The sequence below is a fragment of the Antennarius striatus genome, chromosome 3 (genome assembly GCF_040054535.1).
Source record: "Antennarius striatus isolate MH-2024 chromosome 3, ASM4005453v1, whole genome shotgun sequence".
NCBI lineage: Eukaryota > Metazoa > Chordata > Actinopteri > Lophiiformes > Antennariidae > Antennarius > Antennarius striatus.
This window is the reverse complement of record NC_090778.1, coordinates 22437770-22464489: the sequence shown is the minus strand read 5'-3', so window position 1 is coordinate 22464489 and position 26720 is coordinate 22437770. Positions and strand designations below refer to the sequence as shown.

General features: G+C 42.0%; 3 protein-coding genes across 13 annotated transcripts; 2 read left to right on the top strand and 1 right to left on the bottom strand.

The window, feature by feature from the left end:
- Nucleotides 1-383: 383 nt before the first annotated feature.
- On the top strand, nt 384-4470 carry tchp (trichoplein, keratin filament binding). 3 transcript variants are annotated; one of them, XM_068311242.1, is made up of 13 exons: nt 384-485; nt 747-948; nt 1246-1456; nt 1541-1597; nt 1907-1975; nt 2293-2466; nt 2540-2652; nt 2743-2809; nt 2907-3079; nt 3156-3237; nt 3331-3516; nt 3656-3799; nt 3904-4470. In XM_068311242.1, the coding sequence occupies exons 2-13, from the start codon at nt 758-760 to the stop codon at nt 3934-3936; spliced, it is 1500 nt and encodes a 499-aa protein (XP_068167343.1). In that variant the 5' UTR covers nt 384-485; nt 747-757; the 3' UTR covers nt 3937-4470. The 3 variants fall into 3 exon arrangements, with proteins under 3 accessions (XP_068167343.1, XP_068167346.1, XP_068167344.1); XM_068311243.1 differs by having other exon boundaries at nt 407-481; XM_068311245.1 differs by lacking the exon at nt 1907-1975.
- Nucleotides 4471-4561: 91 nt separating this feature from the next.
- git2a (G protein-coupled receptor kinase interacting ArfGAP 2a) lies at nt 4562-17257 on the bottom strand. Of its 9 annotated transcripts, none has more exons than XM_068309912.1 (21): nt 16834-17256; nt 14588-14721; nt 14153-14265; nt 13911-14016; nt 13736-13822; nt 13513-13643; nt 13327-13421; nt 13091-13136; nt 12717-12768; nt 12555-12627; nt 12358-12455; nt 12143-12254; nt 11926-12068; nt 11666-11815; nt 9947-10195; nt 8983-9072; nt 7293-7375; nt 6974-7165; nt 6639-6773; nt 6154-6217; nt 4562-5886 (listed from the first exon to the last, which is right to left on the bottom strand). In XM_068309912.1, the coding sequence occupies exons 1-21, from the start codon at nt 16883-16885 to the stop codon at nt 5674-5676; spliced, it is 2418 nt and encodes an 805-aa protein (XP_068166013.1). In that variant the 5' UTR covers nt 16886-17256; the 3' UTR covers nt 4562-5673. The 9 variants fall into 9 exon arrangements, with proteins under 9 accessions (XP_068166013.1, XP_068166014.1, XP_068166015.1 ...); XM_068309913.1 differs by having other exon boundaries at nt 6639-6770; XM_068309914.1 differs by having other exon boundaries at nt 12717-12765.
- Nucleotides 17258-18280: 1023 nt separating this feature from the next.
- Nucleotides 18281-25926, top strand: ankrd13a (ankyrin repeat domain 13A). Its single transcript, XM_068309921.1, has 15 exons — nt 18281-18587; nt 20172-20307; nt 20613-20737; nt 20832-20877; nt 21372-21515; nt 21620-21809; nt 22659-22725; nt 22836-22917; nt 23013-23074; nt 23161-23291; nt 23403-23560; nt 23662-23793; nt 23893-24053; nt 24161-24213; nt 24356-25926. Exons 1-15 carry the CDS (start codon nt 18480-18482, stop codon nt 24552-24554), a joined length of 1794 nt encoding a protein of 597 aa, XP_068166022.1. The 5' UTR covers nt 18281-18479; the 3' UTR covers nt 24555-25926.
- The last annotated feature ends 794 nt before the right edge of the window (nt 25927-26720 follow it).

The window sequence follows — 26720 nt, the reverse complement described above, 5'->3', positions numbered from 1 at the left end:
TACACAATGTAAACATAAACAATAAAAATAAATAATTGTTAAATAACAACATCAATATAAATACAATGTTTATGTTAAAAAATCATTTAAAACCTAGTTAGTGCAGAACCAAGTGAGTTAGTTCAAAACCTAGTTAGTTTAAGACCTAATTTGTTCAAAACCTGATGGTTTAATCATCAGTTCGTCAGTTCAGAAACTAGTAATTTTGAAACACCAGTTCGTTTAAAACATAGTTAGTTCATAGTTAGTCAAATGAAGGATATGACATCTATGCAGATATATATTAACATATCGTGAATTTTGCTAACAAGTATTACTACTACGAGAATATGCGTTTCGCTTTTTTCCGTCACGCAGCTTTTTGACCTTTACTCCTTCCCGTAGCGTAAGGGTAACTAGGAAGTGCATTGGTAACTAGGTGCACTCGGTGAACTTCAGGCCTGATTTTCAACAGACAGCATCTCTCTTTGCCACATAAAGAGTAGGTGAGTTATGACGGTATTTAAGGTTTAATGTTTGCGCTTTCCTGGTTTTATTTTAATCTTTGTGGGTGAGTCACCTCGATGGAATTAGCAAAAAAAAAGGCGAGTGGAAACACTTCGCTTTGATTGGTATCAGTGGTATGACTGGTGGGGTAAACTCTAAAGCGTTTATTGGTTATAACCAGGGTTAAGTTGTTCCTGCAGTGAGCTACGTTAGCTATAACTAGCTGGCGGTAACCACTGTTTATGCTGTATTTTAATCAGGGTACAGGTCTATGGCTCTACCGACCCTGTCGTCCCGTTTGCCCAGTCGGTCCCGGTCGATGGCCACACAGCTGGCCCGTCAGCGGGAGCGGGAGGCTCGTTGGCGCCAGCAGTGGGAGATGAACACTCAGTACTTCCGGGAGCAGAGCGTCCGTGGAGAGAGACAGGCTGCGTGGAGCTCCCCTCACAGCTACCAGCGGAGGTAACGTCACCTCCACGTGGGCTGATCCGATTACCACAGGAGGGTGACAAAGCAATCCACCCAAAATTACTCTGCAGCTGCTATTGTATATTTTATTTTTTCTTCTATCAGAGAGAAAATAGAGGGTTAGAATGGAAAGTCTCACATGTAAGGTCTCTGTTGGACAAACTGGTCCACAGTTTAAACAGATGCAGTCACACACAAAGCCATGCAGCACATTTAAATATGGTAATATTTTGTCTCCAGTTTGTATTTTGATTGGTTTCACCAACGGTTTCCCTTTTTGTTTGTGTTCAGTATGTCAGCATATGATAAACAGAGGGAGAAAGAGGGAAAGGAGGCCAGGCTGGAGCAGCGCAGGAATCGGCTCAGGGCCATGCTTCAAGAGGAGCGGGACCAGCTGGAGCTGGAGCTCAGGGAATTGGTTCCTGACAGGAGCACACTGGCAGGTCAGCTGGTGCAAAAAACGGAAGAGCTCCGCACAGCGAGAGAACAAAGAAAGAAGAAGGTTGGGTTCTTTCTCCTTGGTTAGTGGTGAATATATACTCTACTGTCTTTGTAATACACTTCTGTTTTCCTTTTTTGTACACAGCTCGCACAGGAGCTGCTGAGAGAACACTGGAAGAAAAACAACCCAAACCTGCGAGAGGTAGATCAGTTTGAACTATTTCTGCAAATGTGGCAGATTTCCACACTTTTTACCCGCAAATCTCTACTGTTGATGACACGATAAATGGGCTCCAGGAATCTTGTGACAATCTTGTGCTTCAAAATGATTGTACAAGGCGAGAGAGACCTGACGCTTTTGTCAAGACATCCACTTGATCTCGAGCTAATACTTGTGACATGATTATTCTGTGCCTTTTTCCTTAACCTGAGCCAAGTTTAGTAAATGTCCGTTCTGCTAGGGTCGAGTTTATCCTTATGTCTGTCCTGTGTGTGTCACTTCTGTCCACAGGCCACATCTAATTTACATAAAGATTATGTTGTCAACAAATGGCAGGAGCAGGTGTTTGAAAGGAAACAGGTCAGACATTCATTACAGCCATCAGATTCAACTGTCATTCAAGTCTTCTATTAACTATGTATTAACTATGTATGGATAAGTAGTCTGAACCTCTTAATCCACATTGTAGAGAAACTGCCTCATAGCTTTTAAGTACCTCCTCCATCAAAGCAGTCATGACACATTGAATGTAAAAGTCCTTTAACTTTGTCTTTGTTGAAATGTGTCTTCTATTAGCACAATATCAAATCTGACATCTCGGCTAAATCCCTTCGACTGTATTTATTTGAGAACATTTAGATGCTAACTGTGAGTGATCCATCTCTCCAAACATACAGCAAGAAGTGGCAGAAAAGGAGGAGAAGAAACGCTTTGAAAATGAGTTTGAAAGGACTCGAAAAGAGGCTCTTGAGAGAATGAAGGAAGCAGAAGAGAAGAAAAAGGTGGAGGAGCACAAGAGGGCAGAAGATCTTTGTAAACAGATAGAAGAATTGAAGCTGAGGGAAGAGGAGGTACTAAGAACCTGGACAAAGACATGAGAAATAATATTGCTAATGTGTGTTTTAAGCATTTTTCTTCTCTAAGGCAACTCGCCTAAAGAAGGAGCAAGATGCTCTGCTGGTCAAACAATGGGAACTGGAGAAAATGGAGGAGGAAAGGAAAGCCGTGGAGGACAAGAGGAAGAAATCTGAGATAGGGTAATGGATGCTCTTTCTGCAGATAACCACAACTGAAATGATAGTGGACTCTGATGAGGCTTCAGGTTGATTGGATTTGTATTCCATCAGGCGTTTCTTGATCCGGCAATATCGTGCTCAGCTGAAGCGGCGAGCTCAGCAGGTGCAGGAGGAACTGGTGGGTGCACTGGACCCTTGATACATTATATGTTTCTACATGTAATGCAACCAGCCTTGCTTTGACACCTATCCTTAAATCCCTCCATGCTGATTAGGAGGCCGACCGTAAAATCCTAGCAACCTTGCAGGAAAGTGAAGAGGAGGATAAGAGGTGGGAAACTGCACAGAGAGAAAGAGCTGTCGCCGATGCTGCTTGGATGAAACTTGTGATTGAAGAGCAGCTTCAGCTGGAGCAGGAGAGAGAGGCTGAGTTTGACATGATATACAGGTGAGCAACTCCGACTCTACATTCAGGGACCTCTGCTTATCCTCAAAAACAAAACGGTATACCATGTGCATTTAAGACATGAAGCTCAACATGTGTTGGAGAAACAAGAAGAGCAATGGGAGAAGGAGAGAAGAAAAAGAGAACGGCTCATGCGAGAGGTGACGTGATTTCAAATCAAAATAAATATTTGCACTGAAGTCAAAGTTTGTGACTACTAAACAGTCTCACCTCTTCTTTTTTTTTGCTGAAAGGTGCTTGAAGAGAGACAGCAGCAGCTGGAGCTAAAGATGCAGAAAAACTGCAAGGCTCAAGAGGAGTCCCTGAGGAGAAGAGAGGAGCTGATACAGGAGATGGAGGAGGAGCAAGAGATGAGACGCCGGGAAAGGGAGCAAGAAGAGGGTCGTAGAACCGCACGGCTGCAAGAGATTACGGCTCAGGTTAGCTCAGTGCAGTGTTTGTGTTTTCTTGATACTGTTTCTCCACGTGTCAGTGTCACCTTAAAGAAACCCAGTCTCTAAATATGACTACACGATAAATGTACATTGCATATCTAAAATTTCTGTATCAAATTTGTAGATGAATCAGAAGCATGAAGAGCAGAAGGCGGAGCGGTGTAGGATTGAGCAGGAGGAGGAGGAGGACAAGGAGGCTCTTCAAATCCAGGAGGAGGAGCTGAGGCTGGAGATGCAGAGGATGGCAAAGAAAGGGTACCAGGAAAAGGTAACGGATAAAAGTCGAGCTATGAGAACGCATGAACTCAAGCGTTCACTTTTAGGTTCTGGCTTGGATTTTAATCTAAATATATTTGAAACTCTCGGTTACAGATTTGCAGCAGACCTCGATCAGCCTGGATGTGAGCGACCTGCAAGTATGCAGACAGAATACACTCCAGATGATTATTTTTCTACTTGAATCTGATTTTTTCCAAGTGGTTTTAAAAGGTTGGCACAGCCATAAGTTACTTTAAACAGTCCGTGATCATTGTAGCTGTTGTTGCAGTCCATACTGGTCATGGTCCGATTTAGTATTCCTTTTTATAGACTTCCTGCTTAGCTGCAGTGAAGTGACTCACAAGAGAATTTTGTATATATTTTGGAAGACACAAATAGGTCAGTACATTTCTAATGAAGTTGTACCCTGGTTAACGACTGAGTTTTGTTCCATATTTCATGTTTGAAACTGATGGAGATAAGCTGTTGTCATCCAATAACTGTTTGTCAACATGAGGACATGTGGGTATTATATAAAGACTGATTTGTAAAAAAAACCCAATGCATTTTATAAACAAGCATTTCTGTAAGTTCTGAGGTCATATTCATGTTATAATTTAATTGCTGTTTTTATATGTATAAAAGAATTGATGTAATTTTGCACTTTTGTACTTTTTTAAAATCCTGTACGATTTTCAATAAAGATAATGAATAAATCCTGTATTTAAGTCAGTGAAAAATGTAAATTAGGTGAGTAAAAGACATGTTAGTTATAAATTAGGTTTATTTAGAAAATAATTATTTTTCCAAAGCGCAACTTTGCAGCTGCATCACATGATACATCCCTGCACTCGGCTGAAAGCACAGAGAGGGACAATAGCTTAGTCAGATTTCAAAAATGACACTGATCTCTGAAAACACTTGTTGAGGATGAACGTTGGGTTGCACAATTACACAGGAGATGTCTAGAGTTCTATCCCATATGTTGCACATCAAATATACGACTAGCAGCAACAGAACAGAGCACATAAGAGGGACATACAGACAATATGGCTATCAGCTCAGAGTAACATCAACACTTGCAATGGCACACGAGACCGCAGAATAGAGAGTCATGCGGAGTTTATTAGATGCACACTAAATCTTTCAACTTAACATCTTAGCGCTGGTGATAAACAAAATTTAGCCCCTGAACAAGTGTTAGCATTCACAGACTCGACAAACGGGCAAACAAATCTCTGCAGTCAGCGCACCGCAGACTGGGGGGAGAAACCACATAGAATGTAGTGGAAAAATAAGAGTTGCAAAGCTACAAAATGTGCATAAATCTAAATTTTATGGACTTTTAATGTATATATTTGTAATTCTAAGAGATTAGAAACGACAGTGTGATGATGTTTGCACAGTGTAATTCGTGACAGGAAGCTCTTTAGCTACAACGTTAGCAATGGCGTTCAGTTCATGACTGCTCTATGGCTTCTCAGCACCTAAGTTCTTTGGACTGATAATGACGTGGATTTTCTGAACTGTGCTTAATTCTATGTCTCAATAAAAGTACATGTGGAGCTTGTTGTACTACAACTATCAGAGTAATTTTAAAAACCATTACAGTTCCCTGTCCAGCTAGGTGCTGCAATGTTTGTTGCTATCATTTAACCCCATGAGAAACTGTGCTGTTCCAATACCTGGTTATCCCTTAGACATGTTTCTGACTTCTTCCCTCAGATTTTGTCCAGAGTTATGGCCGATAATTATTCATAAATAAAAAAACAGTACATGCATATATCACAAATTCCCAAAAAAAAAAAATCTAAATACTTAAAAATACGGTATTTATATGAACACAACTGAGATGCTGAAGGCTTTGTAGCCCTGTAGGTGCTATTAGTTGGTATTTTCCTTAGTGGTGATGGTCACAAGCTGCTTGGCTGCCTTGGCGATGTCATAAGCGCACTGGATGACCTGCTGTGTGACCAGCTGCATGTCTGGTCCTGGGCAGCCCTCCGAAGGCACCGCTTTCCTGCACTCGCTCTGAAGCCGGTACGCGCTGGAGGTCAACAAGCGGAGGGAGCCTCTCACGGTGTCTGAACGTGGCTTCTAAACAGAAAAGATGACATTATTTACAACCCCATTCATGGAAAGTGATGAACAGATGCGTGCAAAAAGAGAATGTTTACTGCAGACTGTTTAGAACAACAATCCCCTCATCTACTGTTATCATACAAGAAACCAAGAAAATTTTACATCACAAACTGACATGACTGAAAACATTTATGCATTTGTGATTTCAATATTTTATATAAAAATATATAATTCTGTCTCTTCCGTCTGTCCTGAAAAATGACTTCTAAACCTAGTTCATACCTTGGGAAAGAGGGCGGCCATTTCTGTCACAGCCACATGTATTCTTTCTGAGCAGGGTATAAAGCTGTGAGGAGAGGAGACACTGGTGATATACTCATAACCTTATTAAAAAAATCACAATGCAAGAATTATATCATACATACCATGCACAATCCTCATTTTAAGGTTAACAACAACAACATGCTAATTAACAGACATTTTTTAGCATTGTAAGTTCGATTTATCCACTTTTCATGTAGCAAACACTGCAAAAACAACATCAACCTGAGAAGTGTGTTACATCAAATACAGTCCCCAATATCTGGAAAGCAACACACTGCATAGATGTCCAGCTAACGCTAAAGCTAAAGCACCACAAGATCTAAACTGAACACATTCACCAGAGCGTCAGAGACGATTGCTTGTCAGCGGGTGAGGCAGGGGAGAGAGGGTGAGTCAGAAGAAATAAAAGTATGCCTGGGAGGCAGGGACAGAGGCCAGAGTACCAGGAGGTGGGATCGGGGGACCGGAGGCCGAGCGGCTGGAGGGGAGGAGGAGGCTTCTCGGCCCAGGGCACCAGAGTGCTGAAGCATCCCAGGCTGTGCCTGAGCCGGCGAACGCCTTCCCGCTCATACGGTCTGCTGACAGGGGTGAGGGATGGGGGCCAGTCGTGATAAAAGTGGAGCAGAGTGAAGAATGAGGAGAGGGAAATGATAGAATATGGGAAAACAACTTAACACAGTCCTGATGAAGGTAAAAGAAACTCAGGGTTTGAAATTGAGGAGATGAAAAAGAAGCCAAACAGATGATAAACTGACGCCGACCCTTTCCTGATTCTGACCTGTCATGTTTATTCTCCTGTGCAGCTCTCAACAGCTCCTGGATGTTCTTGGTGATCTGTTCGGTTTTGCGGATGACGTCTTCCGTGCTGGGGAGCGTTGGGTCTGCCTCCGTCTCCAGATCCTCCAGCTCAGGGATGGAGCTGCTTTCTCCCAGCCAGCCGCTGCTCCTCAGCCTCCCTCTCCTGCATAAACTGAGGAGGGGAATTCAGAAGACATCAGGCTCACTGCCAACACCCCCGCTTGTTTTCACTCCAAATACAACACAGCGCATTATTTCACAATTTTTTGCTGCCTCATTGTGGGTTGCTTGGCTCTTACCCTGAATCATCCATATCAGAGTCATTGAATGTGTTGTCATAGTCGCTTTCCGGCATGCTGCTTTGCTTCTCCATCTTCGAGGCCTAGAAGGGAGGGAAGGAGACGGCAAAAAAAAAAAAAAAAGATGTCTCATGCTAAACATTTCACATCAGGCTATCTGAACCAGAACCAGAACCAGCTGCGATGGGATTCCAATGCGACATTACATCCAACAGAAAATAACAAACATATATCGTAAAAGTTCTTCTTATTTTTTCCCCCAGATTAAAATACAAGTAGGTGAAAGGGTTAACATGTACTGTATCTCTGAATCAAACGAGCCAGGAAAGCTGTTAAAGCAGAGCTGTCGCAAAATCAGAAATCACTTGTCAAGGCCAAAAAAAAAAAAAAAAGTCACAATGGAGGTGTGATTGTGATGGAGATCCAGAATTTCAAAATTAATACGTCCAACTCATCTTTAACGTTTGTGTTTGGGCCAGCATAAAACCAAAAGTGGAAAAATATCCAAAAGAGAACAATTACCCTCGATAAAAAAATGCAACGTCAACAAGATGAAGCAAGTTTGAAACGGCCGAACATCTGGACGGCATTATTTACACAATAATATAATGTGTCTAGTTATTTGCTGCATTTTTTTTTAAACAACAAATCAATGCCAATACTGCGACACCCCTACTGTGAAGCAAGAACACGTATTAATCACATTAAGCATCAGGACAGGATTAGTAGAACAGATTATTCAGCAGACATACACCAGTAATGCTGGCAGTCTTAAAACTGATCTGATCTCCACGGATCATTAAAACTGCTACGATCCCTATAATGTGTGGCAATGTCTTCATTTGCATATGGAGAGATAAATATCACGACAGAGAGGATTGACTCTGTTCAAACTAAACAGAAGTAGATGCCAGAGTGTCATTGGCTAAGGAGGGAAGGCCCAGCTTCAGTTGGGTGTGTCACGTGAAGCAGGATCGTCTTGTTCTCGCATCCAACTGCGATCTGGGATGTTCAAGGATTTAACTTAACTGCCTTTAGAAACAAGAAAAGGAAGCAAACAAGTTTGTTTCACCTCCAACAAAATCTTCCCTCTTGTGCTCCCATAGAGAAATGTGGTTTCGACGTCAAGATGAAACTTTCTCTTGCCTTACCAGAAGTTATTTGCATGTTAGAGAAGTGAGAGCATGCTGTTGGAAAACAGTGCAAAACAAATCAACCGTTCCTTAAAAATAGGGTGAATAGTCTTGTGATCCTGTAGGTGCTTAGAATTAAAAGGTCTTTAACGAACAAGTTAATCCATACATTACCCCGCTTCATTCATTTTTTTTCTCATAATTTCATTAAAAAAAACAAAAAAAACCATTTTGTACAATCAAACTTTTAACACGCTCTCGGCAGCACAGGTTTCTGGTTCTAAGATCGAAGGCATTCAAATGAACAAGTGCTGCAACGCAGGTGCAATTTTCTCATCAGCATTCACCGCTTCACAAAAGTCCTCTTGTTCAGCTGCACGTTGACGACGACGTTTCTGACCGCGAGAGCAGCTGATTCAGGAGAGGCTCATGCAGAGGAGGAGCAACATACAAGCGGACAGAGGCAATTAAATGAGTGGGAGGAAGTAGAAACTGTGAGGACTCGAGTGGATTCGCTGCGTCCCAGAAGATCTGGGCCGAATGAGGATGTACTTAACCTTTTGACAGCTTTCATCCTTCAACCAAGACAGCGTGGATGGAAATGAGGGGAGGGATGAAGAGGTGGTCACAAAAGCGCCCTTTTCCGTCTAAAGACAGGGTTCAAAACACATTTTTTTAAAGGACATAGATTCCCTAAATGAAGCGATAAGTGTTTACACAAACTGAAACTAAATGTTCCGTCAGGCTCTCCAAGACGCCTGTGGCTTATTGCGATACTGGACAGTGTCTTGAGAATGGAGTTGTGCAATGAGCATGAGCATCACAAATTCCAGCATATGACAGGTTTTGGCGTGATATAAAGCAGCTTTACACAGCCAGATTAAAAGAGCTTCATCGTTTGATCATCCTCCTACATTTATTCCCTGAGCTCACAACCATTTCCTTTCTAAGCTCGGCGTCCAGGAAAAGAAAACGACCAGAGAGCCGAGGATTAATCCATCGAGAGAAAAGTACCAGAAAACGATGAATCACCGGCTCAAATCTCTTCATGGAATCAGAGAAGGAGATGAAACAGACGAAAAGAGAGTGAGTTTGTGAAGTTATCATGCATTACAAAAACACAGATTATTTGTATGGTAGTTTTAATACGTCATCAACACAAAACAAATTACAAAAACCTTTAGAGCATTTCAGATCAACAACATCTCCAGGCTACAACTTGATTTTTTTTTGTTTTTTTGACTGACAAACAGCAGCACCTCAGTGAACAACAGGTAAATGTGGGTAATGGCTTTAAGAACACATCTGGATGAGGTGAGATGTGGATGGCTTGATGATGACATTCCTAGATGTTGCTCAGTAATACCCAGCGGCAAGTGGGGAAGAAAAAATACTTAAAAAAAAAAAAAAAAAAAGTCAGAGAGAAAAATACAGAGACAGGTGAAGGCATGAAGGGAAGTCATGGAAACGAGGCAGTGGAGAGGAACGAGCAAAGGAGAGCAGGGAACGGGTCTTACTTACATGAGGTGGGAAGGGTTGCAGGGTGGGGATACCTTCCTCTGGGTAGGGAGGTTCACCTTTAGGGAGATAGGGCTTCAGGCCGGAGCCAGTCTCATACATAGACATGGGCCGACTGGCCCGCGCAGACTGCCGGCGTTTCAGGGCTGAGGGGCTGGAGGGGTCGGGGTAGTCAGAGCCGCTGGGGATCTGATAGATATGGGTTGGGACCTGCCGCCTGAGAGAGACGTTCTCGCTTTGCAGAGTTTGCAGCTGGAAGAGATGTCAGCGACACACTAAGAGGAGCTCTCAGCAAAGCAAGCTTTGTTTCTGATCTACTTCATTTTCACAGCACATCAGCCTCCATCCCATTGTTCCTCTAAATATGCATGTCAAACTACGACTACAAAAGTTTCATTTAGCAGATATGAAACCCATCAGTCAGGGCATCATTTTGTTAATTTAAAAAAAAAGTTACTCTCCTGATGTAGAATTTGCAATCAATATCCTGACATTAAATTTCCTGGGGGTATTTTGCGTAACATAAATACAATCTTGCATTCTTTTAATTATTACTTAAAAAAAACAACCCTAAATTTGGCTTCAGGAGGGATTTTCTTTGTCTTTTTCTGAAAATGCAAAGCAAGTAATAAGCAAGCAAAAGTCTTTTGCAGAGGCAAGCAACACAGGTGCAGTTTGAGTGGAAATATAACCACAGCACAGACAGACAGACTCAACAATTATCAGAAGAGTCGTCTTGGAATGGAAAAAAAATCAATATGATTTTGTCAAAGGTATTAAAGGATTAAAGAAACTTCTCGTATTGATGAAAAGTAAATGTTCACAAACAGAAAAGAATGTTTTAGTGACTAAGCGATGTTAACTGGCGATGTTTTGTAACCTAATAACGATTCAGTGTTCCTGTTCTAATATGCAATCATAAGCCACACGTCCCACTTTTTTTCAAAAACAAAATCAAACCATCCAGAGCAGCAGAGGACCACACTGTTGGTACGTCTGCTGCAGGGGAGGGTCACAATAACCTCTTATATGCAACCTAAAAAACAAACACAAGCAACAGAATCAGATGGTCTACATGTTCTTTCCAAACGACTATCAAAAAAAAAAAAAAAAAAGTTTCAACATGCATAGAAAACTCGAACCGTCTTCTAGTTTGGTACGAACAATGTTACACACATTTAAAAGTTAACAGTCTCTATACATGAGCAGTTTAGTCACACAGTAACAGTACTCTAGGTTTGCATTGGCTGCTTTCTATGGAGTCTCTATTAAATGTAAGTAACACAAACAATAAATAAAAACATTGTATGCAGTAAAAACAATTACGATGAAGCGAGGCACACATACAATTCCAGTTAGTCAGTGTGTCATAAATGTATTAGAAATGTCAATGGCTTCATGCTTTTTTTTCTCAAAACATGCTTGTTAGTAACATTAGAGAGAGGTGTTTTACCTCTATCACAAAAAGAGGGACCGAATACTATTTGTGAAGTAAGGATGCGATCGTCTCGATTCCACAAGTCAAACCAAAAACAGTAAAATCTCCAGTTCACGTTGGAGCTCGGGAACCGGACCAGCAGGACTCAGGTTGCTCTTCTCTCATCACGCCTCGGTCTCCACATCACAGAACGATCGCACTACTGCCCCCCCCTACCTGCATGCCCCTCAGTCCAGCCCCCCCCTTTGGTGTTAGTGACCTTACTGGTTCAGCACGGTGGATACCTTTTTCTGCATCAGCCTCAGCTCGTCGCTCAGGTTGCTGTTGGCTTTCATTAGATGCTGGATCTTGGCTTCGGAGACAGAGAGCGCGTTTTTCACATCCATGTATTCTTGCATAGTGATCGGGCCGTCGGAGAGGTCGGAGTCCAGGCTCTGTCAGAGAGAGAGAGAGAGAGAGAGAGAGAGAGGGGTAAGAAGCGTAAAAGCGCCTGGAGGGACTGTGTCTGTAGAAGGTCTTGTTTGTGAAAGTGATGATCACATACCTTGGTCCGGTCTCCTTTGCTGGAGGGCAGCTCTTGATCCGTATCCTCATCGGACGCCACGCTGTCGTAGTCGGGCTGGTCGTTGTCCTGGCTGTCGCTGATCTGCCTGCTAGCCCCGCTTTTCAGGATGAATTCAACATTATCTGGAGGCGGAGTGCAGAAAAGTTAATGCGTGCTTTTTACTACATATCATATATATCAATTATAAGACGCTGACCTTTAGGGCTGGTTACTGAACTCCCTTGTTGTCTGCGCTTAGCATCACTTAATATGTCGATCACAAGAGTTGCAAATTCGTGAGCATTAAATCTGGCGAGCTTCTGCCGTCCCTAAGCAGGAAAAATTAAAGTTAAATCAGCAGCAGTCAAACAAAAAAGTAAATACGTACAGAAGTGTTTTGGATGGAGGATGTTGACTCAACAGCCGACTCACCTGGTTGCGCGTCGATGAATACTCTGGATTCACAGGAAGGAAAGGAACCACAGTCGTCTCCGTCACCAGGGTGCTGTGATTCTGTGTGGCCAACCACACTACAAAAAAAATTATTAGAATCAGTTTGTTCTCAGTGTCCAGCTGCGACCCCAGTGGGGGTTTGATAGCATCGGACACACCTACAGGCTATTCTCTACCTGCATCAGTCTCTCGTCTGTCCACCTCATCATAGACATCCATGGCCAGCTCTTCGAATAAATGATTACTGAGCTGCAAAACAATAAGGAAGAGACGGTTGAGTAAAACAGAAAGCAGAAGCGTCAGTGTAGAGATTTTAAAAATTCACTAAATATACTCACAGACTGCAGTTTCTTCTTTGCTGCCTTAGCCAGTTCTGATAAATCTAAACTGCTACAAGCAGACAAAACTTGTGTAAGAATTTGCTGACGAGTGGCTAGATGCACATTTCAGACATACTTACATGTTCCTTATCCACCAAAAGAGTGCAAGAAAGTGAAAAAGTACAGTTATTTTTCTGAGGTCCATGAAACATTTACTCTGCTATCACTGAATCTCCAATCTCCATTTTCCCTCCAACACAAATAACAGATGCTGCAGTGATGTCAGAGGTTCAACAGGCCTCACAAACCCTTCATTCAGGCACACATACATTTAAAGACCGATCGCTTCAAGCGGGACTGCATCACGTCGACTGAGAGCTCGTGTTTCCTACCTGTCAGCCATCTGCGGAACGATGAAGTGCTGGCCATTTTTATGATCTGAAAAGAAGGAAAACGTTCTGGATGACTGTCGACGACATCATTGTTACTTTTGGGAGATGAAAACACTTTTTTTCATGAATACAAAATGCAAATTACTGTGAGTACATCTGGGAGAGAAATATAAAATCAGGTATCAGATGACTAGATGTGCATGTGTGACATCAATACATCTCTCTTGCTGCCCTACCTGGTCTTCTCCCGCACAAATAAAAAGCCAGTCGATCAGTTAGTTCAAACTGAACCTCCACCAGTCTGTCTGCCAGATCATGGTGGCCAGCTTCCCTGCAAAGACACGTTAAAAAAAAAAAACAGTATGTGATTCTGAAAAATGTGACTCTGTGAGTAAACTGTTTATGACGACGATAAATCTAACCTCGCATAGTCAATGGGAGTTTTCCCGTTGCTATCAGGGGATCCAGGATCAGCCCCGTAAACAGTTAACAATTCAGCCTGAGATACTTGTCCTGCCTTTGCAGCAACATGCAAGGGAGTGTTGCCTTTTTCCTAGAGGAGAGGTTGAGTAACACGATTAACAGATTTTTACACAAAACAACCCGACATGAAATGCAAAGAAGAAAGCAGCATGTAAATCTTACGGGGTGAAAGAAATTAGCTTGTGCTCCCAGGGATAGCAATCGCAAGCAAGTCTCCAGGTTCCCGGTGCGTACGCTTGAATGAAGTTGCTGGAATAAAAATAATAATAATTATAATGACTGCATGAAGCTTAATAAGGAGCTTTGTAATAAGGTAATGCTTTTGTCTTTTCCCCACCTTGCTCAGATCCTTGGCCGTCGAGCTGTCGTCCTCTCGACAAGGCATGCGATGAACGAACGCCAGCATTTGATACTTGGCTTTTATAAATTCTGATTTGTTTGGGCTGTTGTGACAACATAACACAAAAATACAATCAATAACTCATGACGGCTTATGGAAGTTCAAGGATAAAAGCTCTTATCACATTAACATCAACTGAAGATAAAAAACTACTTCCTGTGTTTGTTACAGTGACTTACTGCAGTTTGTCCTGCGGGTTGGCCTTGCGCTTGCCACTCATCACAGAGGCCGGGTCCAGAAGAGAGTGCTCCCATATGGAATTTGCACCATTGCTGTATAATGTCTGAACCATCTAGGGTGAAAAAAAGATATAAACATGTAATTGTGTCCATTTAAATGTTAAATGAATGCTCCTTCCTAAAATGGTACTATCTATATTTAGAAAAAATCAATGACAACTAAAGTTCTGATGTTCAACCATCTATATCTTGTGCAAAGTTAAAGGCTTGGATTTATAAGAACTGTACAATAAATCAGACTGCGAGTAAAAATAATGTGTTTTCAGGGCATTTGCAGATTGATGATTCAATATCTGAGAGCTAAAAAACAAGATAAAACCTCATGAGTACTAGTATACTGTATAAACACAGTATCTCCCTGAGTGGGGTCGTCACCTGTAGCTGAGTGGGGGGCCATGGTGTATGCGTCAGGTGTCGGACTTGTGAGCTGTGTCTGCCCAGACTCCGGTGAACGCTGCAGCACTCGTCACAAATCAACACGCCCCTGTTCACCGAGGCCCAACGGGGCTCTGGGAGGAAAGACAACACCAGAAAAAGGAAAATCAGGACCCTTGTAGATTCCTAATGTATTAATCACATCCACTTACAAACAACATTTACAGAGGAGGTAATATTTCAATAAGAGTTAAACCAGCCATTAATGAACAGGATGAATAGCTTGTTACTAAAGTAAAATGATGAAAAGGGGCCAGACTGATGTTGAAGGGACTAAATCGTCACACTCATTTCTTCAAGTCAAAAATTCCGAGAAAAAAATCCCACAACAACATTTAATAAATCCTAATGACAAGTATTGTTTCAGCAGCCGAAGCCTGTGAAAAACACCAATCAGTAACCAGGCTATTTTTGCATTTTTATGAATGAATGAATGAAGGAAGGCCTCCAAACCCCAGTGGGCAGTAGCTGGGGGAGCCACTTGCGCACTTGATACCAGATTCAGGTGAAGCCTTGCATTGTTTAAAAAGGAAGTGAAAACTAGCAGTTACACGATGAAAGCACGTCGGCCTTATTGTTCATGAGAACCGCAGCTTCCTCTTTCAAAACACAGACGAAAATGACAAACACGATGAAATACTTCAGCGCTGCATGTTCACAAACGCCGGGTGTTAGTTACTGAGACGGAATAACCTTACACTGGTATACTGTACACCGTGACCAAAATAAATGTTGACTTAACCTCCAACTATTTTGCATCCTTCAATTTCAAAACATAGAGCTGTCAGCTTTTTATACCCAAACTTGTCTAAAAGGGGAACATCTGAAGATCAAAACTCCTGCAGATTCATACGATACGCAGATCGGGTGTCTCTCTCCACGACGGGACAGACGGCGGCGACTGTCTTGGCCACAGCTGAGGTGTGGGAGGAACAGCTGCGGGGGTCGCTGGTCAGATTCTGGCACCTGGTTTGTAGTTTTAAGCGTCTGCTCCTGATTTACTCTCCTCTACCCAGACCTGAGAGATGGTGCTGACACGACTCTCCTCCTCAAAAAGCACTGCTAAATTTAATACCATATCTTAAAAATATTCCAACAACTGGCAACAGTTGTATAGAAGGGCAATCCAGGCCAGCTGCTGCGAAGAGCAGATCGGAACAACATCGTGAGGAACAAGACCCTAGAAACTAAGTATTCATTCGACATGCAGTAGTTTTCGCACTATAAGGCGCACCTTTAATGAATGGCCTATTTCAAAACTTATTTCATATATAAGCGCACTGGATTATAAGGCGCGCAGTGGGTTTTTGAGAAAATCAAAGGCTTCTAGGTGCGCCTTATAGTGCGGTTGATACTATACTTGTTTGTGTGCATTTTGATTTTATTGTGGATATTGAACAAGTTAGCAGTGCAATAGGTTTTTATACGTTTAATACTGAGGGGAGGGGAAATCACATTCTATTTTACAGTAGATCACATGTACAGTAAGTATATTGTGGTGCTACAACAGACAAAAAACCTCTTCTGCGTTGAACACATGTGGTCAAATCATTCAGCATCCTGTTTTACTTCCTGTTTCTGCAGAAAGACATCACGTCACATCTCTATCAACGGGGCTGGAGTACAGCTTGCACAGTGGAATCATCTAGTTCACTTGTTTGACAATGAAAAGGCTTAAATTCCACTGTTCACCTGGCTCGTATTTAAAATAAGCAAATCTTTGTTGAAAACTGATTATAGTGCTCTGATGTCCCAAAAAAAAAGGGGGTGAAGAAGTGTTTTTCAGTCAAATTTAGATTTACACATTGAGAGTTCTTTCACTCTGTCTCTTCTCATCTACACAGGTAGTTTATTCTCAGATCACATGCTATATCCACTAGTTTTTCATTGTTGTTGTTTTTTTTTTTGCAAGTGATGGAAGATATCCTCGTTCTACTTAGAACAACTTCCACGTGATAATAATGGACGATCACCGTTCAAATTGATCAGAAACGTCTGGCTTTGACAGCTTTATAATCCCCTCTCTGCTTATTTATAGCAGGTAACTATAACCCGCTTCACTAGTCAACTAAGAACTAGTGACCAACTCCTGAATAAACACAAAAAGCAAGCAGCATGGGCCAGATCTGCTTATCCCGGCTCGGATTATCAGTGGATAAATAGTGGCTAAAGGCTAATTTGCTTACCTGGAACACAACAGTCAGCGCAGAGTTCCGTGTTTCGCAGGCGTTTAGACATCCTTCACCCAGGAGGAAATCCGTGTAAAACCAGCGGACTGTTGATTCCGCTACCATTGATGACTCTGTGAAAGATGCCTTCCGCGTTAGCTACAACCTAGCTAATTAAAAATAACCCTACCGACAGAGCACTGCTCAACTCAACTGTTGCTAGCCTTCTCGGGTCGGCAAGTGTTTGCTTTGAAACCATTATAACATCACCACGCGTGGATTAAAATAATTGTGCCGTTTTCCTGGGAGTCGACTTCGCAGCTGATCAGCGCAGTAGCGTGAGCCCGTTTGTTGGTTTACTATCGATCTATCAGAGGCGAGACTACGGCAGAGCGTTCCCAGTGGCAGCTGCCACGGACTGGGTCTATATCGGGACGGTGTGCGGTCTCTCAGGAAGTCAGCTTGTCATCTGGTGCTTAAAATAAAAAGACTTATTTCACCCGTTGGTTGTTGTGAGTGTTTTACGATGATATAACATTTTATTATAATTATGAAAGAATATATATGGATCGTTGGGTTTGTTTTGTTTTGGGGCGGAACACACCCTGGCAGACCAGACGCAGGGATTATTTGTCTTAAGAAATCAGGGGTATGTTTGATATATCCACCTGTGTAACGGGGTACTGAAAGAGTACAGCACAGAGATTAGATGGATGTTTTGTAGAACTTTCGAAATACTTTGTTCACTCGCCAGTGTCAGTGTTGTGACTGTGCTTCATGAACAACCATACATATACAACTGTGTTTAGCAAGACTCACCGTACAAGATTAACCATTTGACATGTATAAAAAAACAGCAGAACAGCAACAAGCTGTAAAAATGCATGACGTTTTAAAGTACCATTAAAGTACATGGTGTACATCTCACTCGTGATCAATACACTTTAAAATGACGAACTGATATTATTGTACATTATTACGTAAGTTTCGGATTTTTGTTTCCTTGTTCCTCCCGCGATGTAAAATCTCATTACATCATTATGGGTATATTGTTCTGGGGATATTTACGAGTTTTTTGTTATATACGCTACCATAGAGCTTTATACATAAAAAATCTCAAGTAACACGTTAATAGATAAATGCGCAAACCAGGTTTGTAAGAGTTACTGTACACCTTTGTTGACATACTTTGCACCCCCACGTAAAAAGCTTTGATGGTTCTGTCCAACTGGAACGAACCATTCTGTGTTTTTGAAACACCATGTTTTATTTATAAACCACGCTTCTATTGTGAATCTAGCAAATTAACATATACTTCACAATGCAAATAATATGCTGCAAATTATAAATCTTTTTAAAAACACCACACATCAATCAATATTAATTGGATCATACATACATTATTCCTCCCCTCTCTCATTGGTTGCGCTCGTAGCACTTCCTTGTTCAAAAGTTTTATTTACGGGAAGGTTTGGTGAAAAGTTTGTTACCGGTGTGAATATTTCGACATTGTTGTTGTTGTTAAAAAAAAATAAAAATAGGAGCGTTTATCACATTAACTGTACGTTTTGGTAAAGGTAGCGTGTGATTGTAGTAGTTCTCCCAATGGCTGTAATTATTAAAAGCTTGCTAACGTCGCGTTAAGCGGATTCATGTAGTGGAAGATGTCAACGGCTAACGTTAGCGAAGACGTCCGAGTGAAGTTCCCCCTGCATTCCGCGGTGTGGGAGAACGACTACAGGAGGCTGGAGGAACAAATAGCACTGCCACAGGTCGGTAACACCGAACATGTCACAAAACCAACGTGTCACAAATAGTCGAAGCCAGTGGGTGATGATGTCCCGCAGCTATCCTGTTAAAGTAGGCCGGTCGTGTTGACAGATGCTCCACAGTGTCACACACTACCATGGTATGGACTCTATTCATCAGGCACAGCAATTAATCATCAACATTATAAGAGATTATAAGATTTATATTATAATCAACATTATAAGATTTATATGTTTACACTTATTAAGATGACATGTTAGATGTACTGTAGCACCCACTTTGTTGGATTAATTAGACGCAACAGTGGCGTATTTTTTGAACATAATTGAACGCTTTATACTCAGTACACCCAATGGTTTATAGTGATTATTATGTTTGTCTTGTTATTCTATTGCTTTTTATCTGCTTTTAACACTGTCTAAAATGATCCAGTACAGTTATGCCTTTGGGTAAATAACTACAGTAATAGATGTTTTCTGCCGTTTACATTCAAATTTTGTAGGCAGGTGTGGTTAGCTAATGTTAGTTGAAAGAGGGGCACTGTTTACTTTTGTTAATGCATATTCTGGAGCCGTGTCACTGTCATTTGAAGCTCCAAGGCCAGGCCTTGGTTTGTGTCATATTTATGCAGCGCTTTTGTTTAAAACAACCTGGCTTTGGTGTTCTCCATTTTTATAGCTTTCACAAATTTAAAAATCTGTCTGGGCTTTTGTTTGACCAGAAATGTGTTAATTATACTGTCTTATTCATTCATTCATTCATTCATTCATCGTCAATGCCAATAAATGAATGGAGCCTATCCCAGCTAACTGGGGGCATGAGGCAGGGGACACTATGGGCGAGATGCCAGTGTGTTGCAGAGCCACATAGAGAGACAAGCACATACTCACACCTTCGGTCAATTTTAAACTGGCCAATTCACCTGAAAGAGTGGGAGGAAGCCGCAGAACCCGGAGAGAACTCACGCTGACACGGGGACAACACGCAAACGCCGCACAGAGCGGGAATTAAACCGAGAACCACCTTGCTGTGTGGCGACAGAACTATCCCATGCACCACCGTGCCGCCTATCTGTCTTATTATACTATGAAAATACGATCAGCAATAAGGTGGATCGACAAGTGCAATGTTGTCAGAGGTTGAATGTGAGATTTTCACTTGAATACAGTAGATCAGTTCCTTCCCTGATATTTTCTTTCACTATTTATTGTCACAGTTTTACATACTTGTAGTAAATTACTATTATCATGTCACTAATGACACCACACAGTAGTGTTGTTAAATGGTTTACTCCAGTATCGTTACTCATTTTAGGATCAGGCATAATGCTCAGCCTTACCGGTCTACTCATTACAACAGTCCTGTATCATTGTCAGTGATGACCTTAGTTGAAGTGCTGTACTCTGACTCTGAGCTATAATCCAAAGGCTCTTGGCTTCAAGTGAGGTCACATGACCAGGCCAAGCTCTCATGTTCAACCGGTTGTCATGTAGATACTGCCGTATTTCATGTAAATGGTTGCCAGGACTTTTTCTCTCAAATTAAGATACGGGATTAATGTGTGTATGTCTCCCTGATTTGCACAGAATGACATTGAGGCCGTGGATCCCAGAGGTCGGACACCTCTGCACCTGGCTGTGTCACTTGGACACCTAGAGTCAGTGAGAGTCCTTCTACGACATGCTGCGGAAGTGACGAAAGAAAATGCCAAGAACTGGACGGGTGAGTCACAAAAACCTGCAGCATAACAGGCAAAGAATTCAAGAATCACCTGAATGTTTTCTTCACTTATAAAGCAGATATGCTTCAGATTTGAGCCTTGTTTAATTAAAGTTTTAATATTAGCCTACGTATTATTTGCTGGTTACTAAGTTTTTTTAAAAAACGCGCTACAGCTATAAAACATTTGGACCTTCCTTGGTTGGGATGGTTATCATCACAAAGTTTCAATTGTCCTTCTCCAGCAATGAGAGGCTGTCAAATGAAAAGTTTTAGTGATTTCTTTATATCCATCTGTTTCATCAAAGTTCTGCAGGAGGCTGTCAGCACTGGAGATCCAGAGATGGTTCAGTTAGTGCTTCAACGAAGAGACTACCTCAAAGCCTCGTCTGCCCTGGGGGGAGTGCCTGAGCTGCTATCGAAGATCCGAGAGGTTTTTCATTTGTAGTTTGTTGTCGTCTTGCCATCCATCTGCAAAAATCTTTAGGCATTGAAAATGAATGCTTTGTGCATGTTGTTCTCCACAGTCTCCAGACTTCTACATGGAAATGAAGTGGGAGTTCACCAGTTGGAGTAAGTTCTATTAGCATGTTGATATTAGAGCCAGACAGGTGATCAAAATAGCAATATGGCTGTTTTCAGTATACAAGAGCTGTGTTTTCATTAAAGGTAAATGCTTTACAACACATGTTTAGAAGTGAAGAACTTTGATAGTACAGAGATGCTTATTCTATAAATCATGCTCTTCTGACACGAGGTAACATATAGACTTCAGAAAAGTCACATCATCATTGCTTTTAATATTTACAATGAAAATTAAAAGCAAACCTGGTAAAATCGTGACTCTTGTCACAAGATATGCCCGTCAGAGCATATTTTCATTTTGTTCAGCCCAACTGCATAAACTGTATGCATGGTAACTTGTTCGTGAGGAACGGGGTGATTATCAGTAGTTTTTCTTTCTTCCATTATGGAAAGTACAGTCTTTGTCAACTAGGAGGTTTCATCCAGTCTTACTAGAAAACAATTCTTGGTTTAGTAAGGATACATTTTTTTCTTTTCGTTAGTCCCTCTTCTGTCCCGGGTTTGTCCAAGTGATGTTTGTCGCATTTGGAAAAGTGGCGCCAGCTTACGAGTAGACGCCACCCTTCTCGGCTTTGAAAACATGACCTGGATCAGAGGGAGGAGAAGTTACATCTTCAGAGGAGAGGGTGTGTGATTTACTCTCTTACATAGATCAACATTTTCAAACTCTTCTTTGTGATTTGTACCAGTTGTGTGAAATTCAAAAAATTTTGTTCTTGATTTTTTCCAGATTCTTATGCGGAGTTGATGGAAGTTAACCATGACGATGAAGTGGTGGACACTGATAGCTTCAACATATATCAAGAAATGGAGGATGTCACACTGGAGTCGATGCAGCCAGCCGAACAGGAAGTGGCCAAAAGGTTGACAAGTCCTATTGTCAACACCTACTTGGACACCAAGGATATTGCTTTTGAGAGGTAAGACTATCTGTTTTGTCTTTTGTGGCACCATTCATATACGCTCTCATTCTTATGAATGTCAGTGACATCACACGCTTGTTTTAATGTCATTACCTCTGAGGAAATGAAAAGTACAAAAGTCTAAATGTCCAGGTGCACTAGAAGTTTAACAGGTACAAAGAAGGTAAAAGAAACATCCCTCCGCATACTTCTGACACACCAGCATTCATTCAAGTATTTTTCTCAAAATGAGGAAACTACCAACCGGTTTTATCTTTGAACAATTCTCCTTCAGGGCATGACAGGAAAAGCATGAATGAAAGGCTGTGGTTTCTTCTACTGGTCAAAATCATAAAAGCCTTACTGCAAGCAGTAGCAATGACAGGAATTCTTCAGGTTACCAAAACTTGTGTTACACCAAAGCCTCCAATTAAAAAATCCATTTAGTCTCATTTTGGACTAATTTATTGAGACGATCACTGTCTGTGATAGACCGCTCCAAAAACTCAATGTCCTCCACTTTCAATAGGCTATCAGTACCAAATGATTAAAAATGAAGAAATTGATCATTTAACCTGCATGGATAATTTTATGTTTAGTTTTTTTGCGATAAGTTTGAAAATCCATCAAGTCATTGCAGCTGCTCTCACACAGAACGAATGCATCATCAGTAATCTGTTATAGTCTGATATCGTCACTAAAGTGACTTGTGACTCCTGGGTTTTTTCCCCGTATTGCTGTTCTGATTCTGTTCAGCAGCTTGACTGTTTTAGTTGAGCTGATGAGGAAAGTTTTACCCTGACTCCAAACTTCCAGCTCAGGTAATAACTGTGAGTTTTGTCAGTAATGACATGTTTGTTTTCACAGGAGCAAGTCGGGCATATGGGGCTGGAGGAGCGACAAAACCGAAGAGGTCAATGGATTCGAAGCAAAGGTTAGCGGAAGTTGTTGTTTTCTTTTCATATCTTCAGTGCTGTGACAATGAGAGATTGTGCAGCCTGTTTAACATCACACCTGACGTGACACTCCGGTTGTTGTTTTCAGGTTTTCAGTGTGAACAATGTAAATGTGGTCATCAGGACAAGGACGGAGCATCTCACAGACGAAGAAAAAACAAGAATAAAAAGTCAGTGTTGTACTTAAATGCATGTTTATTTTTAATGTGTACTGAATGAATTTGAGAAGTGAAGTGAAATGTTTTTTGATATTTTTTGTTCACAGGTGAAAGGAACATTTTAGGGTCTCTGCTCGGGACCGTGGAGCAGCACATTAGTGCACAAGGGGTGAGACATTTAGCATGTAGTCATCACAGTAAATGTATTCGATTTCCACCTGACGGCAGATTTGAGATGATTAACTGTATTTACAGGATCTGACTCTGGAATACGCTACTGCCAACAATCCCACTGCCATCACTCCAGAGGAATATTTCAATCCCGACTTTATCCTGGGGAACAGAGACATCGGCCGTCCTATTGAGCTGAGCATTCGAACACAGAAGTTAGTTTTATAGCTTTTAATGCCTCATTTTATCCTTCATAACTCCTTTTTTTTTAAAACTACATCAAGAAAGAAGGTTGTTTACACATTCTTCTTCATTTTTTCTCATAGGTTCAAAGGTACATTGTGGATGAGTGAAGAGCATCCCCTGTCCTTTGTGGAGCAGGTGACCCCCATAATTGACCTCATGGCTCGGACAAGTTCTCATTTTGCACGGCTACGAGACTTCATCAACCTGAAATTTCCCCCTGGGTTTCCTGTTAAAATAGGTGCATGTTATTTCTGCAGATTTAAAGAAGTTGCTCTTTGAAGATCCACATTAAGCTGCTATCAAATTCCCGCTGAAGTTTTTACATTTAATCTCTTGCAGAGATCCCCCTGTTTCATGTGCTGAACGCCAGGATTACATTTGGTAATGTCAATAAATGCCCTACTGAGGAGGAGGCGAATGCAACACCAGCAGCTACCCCAACGACCTCCAGAGAGGACGAAGATGCTGCAGGTTGGAATCTGGACAGATGAATCTCTATCGATGAGTGTACATTAACATATTTCCACATCCGAGATTGCTGATCTGCTGTACATCCATCTATCCATCCAGCGCTGCCTCCATTCCAAGTGAGTCCAACCGTGTTTGAGGTGCCCAGGAGTTACCACCGGCGAGGAGGCAATCGACCCACACCTGTGTCCAACAATGAGGAGGACCTTTTACAGTACGCCATCCATCAGAGTCTGTTGGAGTCTCACATCTTCCCGGGCCAGGTGAGAGCTTCCCTCTCTCTCAGCTCAACACCCCCACATCCAGCCTCATCGTTTCCCTCTCCTGTTATCTTTTCGGCATCCTTAAAATGCTCCTGATGTCATCGCAGGAGGAAACCAGTGGTGAATTCAACGGCATGATGCCAAGAAGCCAGAGTGACAGGTAGGATCACAGTTTAAGGTCGCTGCTGTTGTGTTCATAATAACATGTGGTGAAAGGATCGAGCCGCAGTTGTGACAAATCTTTGTATGTCAGAAGAAGCCAGGAAAGAGCTGAGCCTCACTCTCCCCGTATGTCATTCCAGGAGTGTCCCAGAGGGGGTGTTAGTGGAGCTCGGAGACACCCCCAGCCCTCACAGCGCCACCTCTTCCAATGGCCCCGACACTGATCTCCGCCTGGCTCTGGAGCTTTCTGCGCAAAGTCAAGCAGAAGAGGAGAGGATGAGGAAGGAGGAGGAAGAGGAGCTAGAGAGGATTTTGCAGTTATCACTCACTGAGAAATAAAAAGGATTTAGGGAATAACGGATCCGGAATCAACCACCTTGCCTCAAACATACCTTCTAATCCATTGTAGTCATCTATGCAAAAGCAGAATTCTTCGTGTGACGGCTCATTCGTCCTTCCACAAGCAGTGTCAGAGTCTCTATTAATTTTCTTTTCCAATTAGGAGTCGCAATAATTCTTTTCATGAGGGTTTATAGACTTGAGAATGTTTGACTGCTCAGAGTGACTTCATAATGTCTGGCGTTCAGATTTGGCTTGAAGGTCCCCCTGGTTTTTAGAAATGATTCATTATGATAGGAAGAATCCAGTGCTGTGGAGCTAAAGGACAGATTTGTGTGTTTTCAGGGTGAAGTCCACCTGCAGGGTCACATTTTTTTAACAATATTAGACTCACACTACAGATATCTCAGGGTTCCAGTTATACATATCTTTCCATTACATTGAAATTAATTTGGTTATCAGTTGTAAATATGTTTCTTTGGCGTGAAAGGGTCTCACTCACACTTATTGCTCCATTCCATATTGACATTAAGTCATTGAGTCAGAAATTAGTGGTTTTGTTTTCTGTGAATGACTCACGAGACTGATAAAGGAAAACATGTGAGGAACCAAATCAGCTGCATCCGTCTTCATCCATTCGTCCGTAGCCAGGTTGTGGGGGCAGCAGCTTCAGCAGGGAATCAGCTGCGTGTTGATGTAAAATCTCTGATGCTAAAAGGATTGGGTTTCAACGTTCTTAGCTAAATGTTTTGTGATAAATATTTAGTCGGATCAGTGATTCTCCGTCTCAAGCATCATCACTTTGGTTAAAAAAACACTCAAAATGCAGTAAAAAGTCATGCAACTGGTGCTGCAGAGATTTAGAATCTGTTAACCTTTTGTAGCCATGAACAACTTCAGACCTCCTGGCAGAAGAAAAGACACCGTAGACACAAAAATGTAAAGCATATTCATTCTAGTTTAGTTTCTTCAGCATGTGCCAATGGATTGCTTTGATCCAAACATGTCCGGCCAAAAGGTGGTGCCACTCAGACTAAGCTTTTGAACCTTTTTTTTTTTAAAGCAATTTAAAAGACGTTTCATTTGTATGAGGGTGAGGCCAAATTAGTAGCTTTAACCACTGTAGTTGATTTTACTGACAGCCAAACCACTTATCAAAGTTGTCCGAATCGCTGTGTCTGACTTGCAGTCTTTGACGTTTGAAAGCTAGGCCACTAAGTTCCAAACGTTCTGAGCAGTAGATTAAAAAGCTTGTTTAATTTAATGCAGACCTTTATAATGAACTGTTCCAGCTGCAAAGTGTTTTTTTTAATATGTAAAGTTTTAGGAAAATGTGTCTGTTTCAAGATGTTTTTAAAATAAAAGCACTTTATTTCCATTAAGATTGAATGTGACAGTTTGTATTTATGCAACACAACAGGAAGACACCAGGAAACAAGTGAACTAATTTCATTATGTTTCAGATGTTAAGTCATAAACTTTATGCCTGTTGAGATAAATCACACATTACATTAAATAGAGACATGTGCAGCTCCATAATCCCAGTCTAAATGACTGGATGACCTCTCCGCTCTGATCCAGTCCGGAAGTGGCGGCGCGCACTCCGGCTCCTCGGTTCTGTCTGTGACGTCACACAGGCCGGACAGGGGGTTTGTCTCCGAGTCTCCCGGGACTGTTTCACCGACGGGACAGCGGTTTGTAGACACACACAGCCAGGATGATCAGCAGCAGCAGCAGGATGGCGAGGACGCTGCCCAGTGTGACTGCGAGGACGTGAATGCAACACCAGACACTTTGTTACCGATATGTGAAAATATATCAATCAGGAGGAAATATTAGAACCATCTGATGTCTATGAAGACCCCCAGGGGCCTCCCTCCCTGTCAGCGTCACCTGTCCAGTCAGGCCTCACACTAACATCCGGTCTTACCTAAATTCTGCTTGGCTAAGATCTCATAAGCTGTTTCTGTCTTTCTGGGCTCGTCTTCCTGCCCGGTGACCAACAGAACACCGAAGCACATCGTTACCGCCGGTGGGATGAGACGCGGCATCACAGCGGTGGAGGCTGGAGGAGCAGGAGGAGGAGGAGGAGGAGGACAGGGAGCTGTTTCTGCTTCCGCTGGAGGATCTGGGTCCTAAAAGCCGTCCGACACCGCTGTTTCCCTC

Bases quoted from the DNA above. Each gene is read 5' to 3' on its own strand.
- tchp (XM_068311242.1), top strand. From the start codon at position 758: ATGGCTCTACCGACCCTGTCGTCCCGTTTGCCCAGTCGGTCCCGGTCG. The intron at 949-1,245 runs GTAACGTCACCT...GTTTGTGTTCAG, and splicing joins CCTCACAGCTACCAGCGGAG to TATGTCAGCATATGATAAAC. The intron at 2,653-2,742 runs GTAATGGATGCT...GTATTCCATCAG, and splicing joins AGGAAGAAATCTGAGATAGG to GCGTTTCTTGATCCGGCAAT.
- git2a (XM_068309912.1), bottom strand. From the start codon at position 16,885: ATGTCTAAACGCCTGCGAAACACGGAACTCTGCGCTGACTGTTGTGTT. The intron at 12,628-12,716 runs GTGAGTATATTT...ATTGTTTTGCAG, and splicing joins CAAAGAAGAAACTGCAGTCT to CTCAGTAATCATTTATTCGA. The intron at 7,376-8,982 runs GTTAAGTACATC...CCTCCCTTCTAG, and splicing joins AGGATGAAAGCTGTCAAAAG to GCCTCGAAGATGGAGAAGCA.
- ankrd13a (XM_068309921.1), top strand. From the start codon at position 18,480: ATGTCAACGGCTAACGTTAGCGAAGACGTCCGAGTGAAGTTCCCCCTG. The intron at 20,878-21,371 runs GTAAGTTCTATT...TCTTTTCGTTAG, and splicing joins GTGGGAGTTCACCAGTTGGA to TCCCTCTTCTGTCCCGGGTT. The intron at 22,918-23,012 runs GTCAGTGTTGTA...TTTTGTTCACAG, and splicing joins AGAAAAAACAAGAATAAAAA to GTGAAAGGAACATTTTAGGG.